We start from the raw sequence: 3,557 nt of genomic DNA on the forward strand, positions 1-3,557 counted from the left end.
GAATTGCTTAAGCCCAAGAGTTTGAGGTTGCTGTGAGCTGTGACACCATGGCACTCTACCAAGGGCAACATAGTAAGACTGTCTCAAAAAAAATTAAAAATAAATAAAAAATCATCTATCTTATATACTTAACGTTCCTGCAGGCCAAAACACTAAACTAAAGGAGGGAGACCAATGAATTGACAGTAACAGATAACACTAGAATTGGGAGTGTAAGACTTAGAGTGGACCTTGGTTTTACCACATCCAGGTTGGCTGAGCTTAGTCAAGTCACAGGCCCTCTCTGTTTCAGTTTCTTCATTTTAAGGTAACAAGGTAAGGCTTGATGCCTTCAAAGGTCCTTGATACCTTGATGTATATAACTAATGCCTACATGTCCATAAAACCCACACCCAGAGAAGATGTGAACTAAAGGAAAAAAGGAGGTTGAAGTTAGGCTGGCATTTTGCTTTTGAGCTGGCATTTGAGCAGAAAGCGGGCTATGGAACTATATACCTCAGTCAGGCCATCTCCAGAAAGTTTCATTATTTGAAGAATACTTCATTATTGTTGAGTACTTCTAAAACTGAAATTCCAAGTATAAACGTGAAAAGATTCCAGAAGCAACACTATGTCATTTGGAGATTATATCCCCCAAGGTTCCAGTCCAAAACAGCACATAATAAAAAGAAAAATCTCGGTGGCACCTGTGGCTCAATAAGTAGGGGCCCCATATACCGAGGGTGGCAGGTTTCAACCCAGCCCCAGTCAAAGTACAACAAAAAAATAGCCAGGCGTTGTGGCAGGCACCTGTAGTCCCAGTTACTTGGGAGGCTGAGGCAAGAAAATCGTGTAAGCCCAAGAACTGGAGGCTGCTGTGAGCTATGACACTACAACACTCTACAGAGGGCTACTAAGTGAGAGACTGTCTCTAAAAAAAAAAAAAAGAAAAAAGAAAGAAAGAAAGAAAAGAAAAATCTGTCTTTGATGGTTAGGAAGAAAAATACAAAGAAATAAAAATAAAGTAATACAAGGATAAAAGAAAACCGTGTTTTGAGATAGTTCTTGTCTCAATTGTGTGACTTAATAGCTATGAGATTCTCTGCATTAAGCCTCACTCTCATCTGACTAATGGGCAGAAATAAAGCCTACATCAGGGCATCACTGCGAGGGTTAAATTAAGATTAATGCATGTGTCTTTCATAAAACATTAAGAACTATAGTCCATTTCCTATATTCCCAGAAAATGAGGAAGAACGGGAGACTAGGAATGTCTCTTACCAGTGGATGTTGATAATTGGTCTGCAAAATTTCTCTTCCCTAGAGAAAACAAACACCTCACCAGAGGCGAAAGCCCCTCCCCCTATGAGCCGACAATGGAGTCAGGATTAAGACACAAACGAAGTAGCAGAAAAAATTCCAAATTTCGAGAGGGCAGGACATTTACTGGGATTATAGGGGAGCAGTCAAAGCTCGATTATGGTAATGAAGGTGAGAAAAAATATTTTTCAGTGGAGCTTAGGCCTAAAACATACGTAGGTGGGTATATGAAATGAGAGGGGTAAAGGGAAAATCCTTGTTCCCGGTGAGTAAGCTAAAGTTTGCTACCGAATGGATTTGGGGCTTTAAGCAGTTTGGTAGCAACAGGGAAGGGAATAAATTTGGGTAGGGAATAGAGTACAGTGAAGACGCGGCTCTGCAGAGACAAAGACGCGGGATATGGGATCAGGAGACGGTGCTGGAAATTGATGCTCCGGCTGGTAAGAACCGTGACGCGGCCGCAGACAGCCGCACACAGGCGGTGAGGCTGATGCCCTGCGAGGTCCAAGGAGGTTCGCCCCGCGGTCCCGGCCCCGCCCCTGCTCACCTTGCCAGTTGCGCAGGGCCTCGGACTTCAGCGAGAGGCCAGAGGGCGCCAGGGGTGGCTGCAGCAGGAACAGGCGGGGCCCGGACACCAGCAACGAGAGCAGCGCAATGAAGAAGGTGGCGGAAGGTACCTCGGGACACAAGCACCAGCCCCGAAACCCAGGCCCCGAGGCCGCCACTGCCGCCATCGTTACTGCGCGCCTCTTCGGCTCCGGCCGCTTGTCCACAGCTTCTTCCGCCTCTCTGCGGCTGTCTCCCTTGGCAACAGCGGAGGAGGCCGGAAGACCCGCCTACTCTGAGCCCCGCCCTGCGCCGAGCTGCCCAATCCAGTCGCGCGGACTAGTCCTTTCTTGCGCGCGCGGGAACCCGGGAGGGAGGGTTCTGTGCCCGGCGGAGAGAGTCTCCTTAGCGCAGGTCTGAGTGGTGTTGCGTGGGTTGCTTCAGCGAGTCAGGTGTCCTCGCTCTATATAGCTAATAGTTATTGTGCCTTATGGTTCATAGAGCCCTTTCACACTACACCCCCGTCTTGTGTTTATCCCCCATATGCCAAAGAGGAAACTGAGCCCGAGGGAGATCCCTGGGTAATTCAGCTAAATGGCAAAGACAGAATTAGAACTCTGATCCTCCTGTGTGGCCGGGGCAGCTTCCTGCATATTGGAGAAGGGGGAAGAAAACTAAAGTGGGAGTCTATGGAAGGAACTGTAGAGTTAGGGATGAGTAGGGGGTAGCTTCATCTTTATAATCAAGTTTGAAAACGCTGTTACGCCAGAGAACAGCTATTTAAGGTAGACAGCTGGAATACGGTTTCCCAGATCAAAGCGCTTCCGAAGGGGAGAGACCTGTTCTAAATCACCCGCGAGAAGCGGTAGGACTAGGATTCGATTTGAATTTGACAAGTGGGTTTAAGGAAGAGCTGTCTGCTAAACCTATAAATTGGCTAGCTCTGGGAGGAGCGGTCTTTCCAGGGTCAGCAAGGCCCCAGATGTCAGTATCAAAATACAGGAAATAAAAGACAGAGTTAATACAGAACCAGGCTGCCTTTATCCGCTCAGGCACCCACGCTAGAATCCTGGGCTTCATTCCTGACCCATGCTCCTTCCACAATACGTCCATTTATCAAGTCCTACCAATTTTACTTACCAAATATATATATTTTTTAATCCAACCCCTCTCTATTCTTGTTACTGCTGCTCCAGTTCGAGCCCTCAGCAGCTTTGCCTGGATTATTGCAAAGACATTTTTACAGGGCCCACCACTTTTAGGCTTGCCTTTGACTAGGGAAGGCATCTTCCAATCCTAATGAAACCATTAAAGACATTTATCAACCTATACCCTCTCCAGTGGCTTCCCATTTTGGATGATGTCCAGATTCCTTGACTGGTCTGACCCCATCCCCCCACTGCCTTTCTCTCCACTTTGCCTTTCTACTCTCTCCTTTCACTTTTCATTCCACAACGCTAGACTTCTTGTCTCACTACTGCCTGAGATTCCATCCACCTTCCTCATGAACTGCTAATGGGGATCATGACAACAATGACAGCTAGTACTCAACATATTCCACACTGTATCAGGCACTGTACTGCTGTGTGCCTTTTCTATATGGTTTCTTGTTTAATTCTCACAACACTGTTGCTTCTATTAGCATTTCCATTTTACAGACGAAGCAAGGGAGACACCGAGAAGTTAAAAAACTTAAAATTAGGCAACAACTC

At 46.6% G+C, this 3,557-nt stretch overlaps 1 protein-coding gene across 2 annotated transcripts in view; it reads right to left on the reverse strand.

Moving 5' to 3' along the window:
• The window catches only part of RHBDD2 (rhomboid domain containing 2), a 3,841-nt gene extending 1,677 nt beyond the window's left edge, over positions 1-2,164 (reverse strand). The window contains exon 1 of one of the 2 annotated variants that reach the window (XM_012807899.2): positions 1,847-2,164. In XM_012807899.2, coding sequence (XP_012663353.1) covers positions 1,847-2,033 — 187 coding nt within the window. In that variant the 5' untranslated portion in view covers positions 2,034-2,164. The remainder of the gene's footprint in view (positions 1-1,846) is intronic. The other variant, XM_023515736.1, reaches the window with a different exon arrangement.
• Between the last annotated feature and the right edge of the window lie 1,393 nt (positions 2,165-3,557).

This window comes from Otolemur garnettii, unplaced genomic scaffold (genome assembly GCF_000181295.1).
Source record: "Otolemur garnettii isolate 467f Iridium unplaced genomic scaffold, OtoGar3 scaffold00077, whole genome shotgun sequence".
In the NCBI taxonomy this organism is placed as follows: domain Eukaryota; kingdom Metazoa; phylum Chordata; class Mammalia; order Primates; family Galagidae; genus Otolemur; species Otolemur garnettii.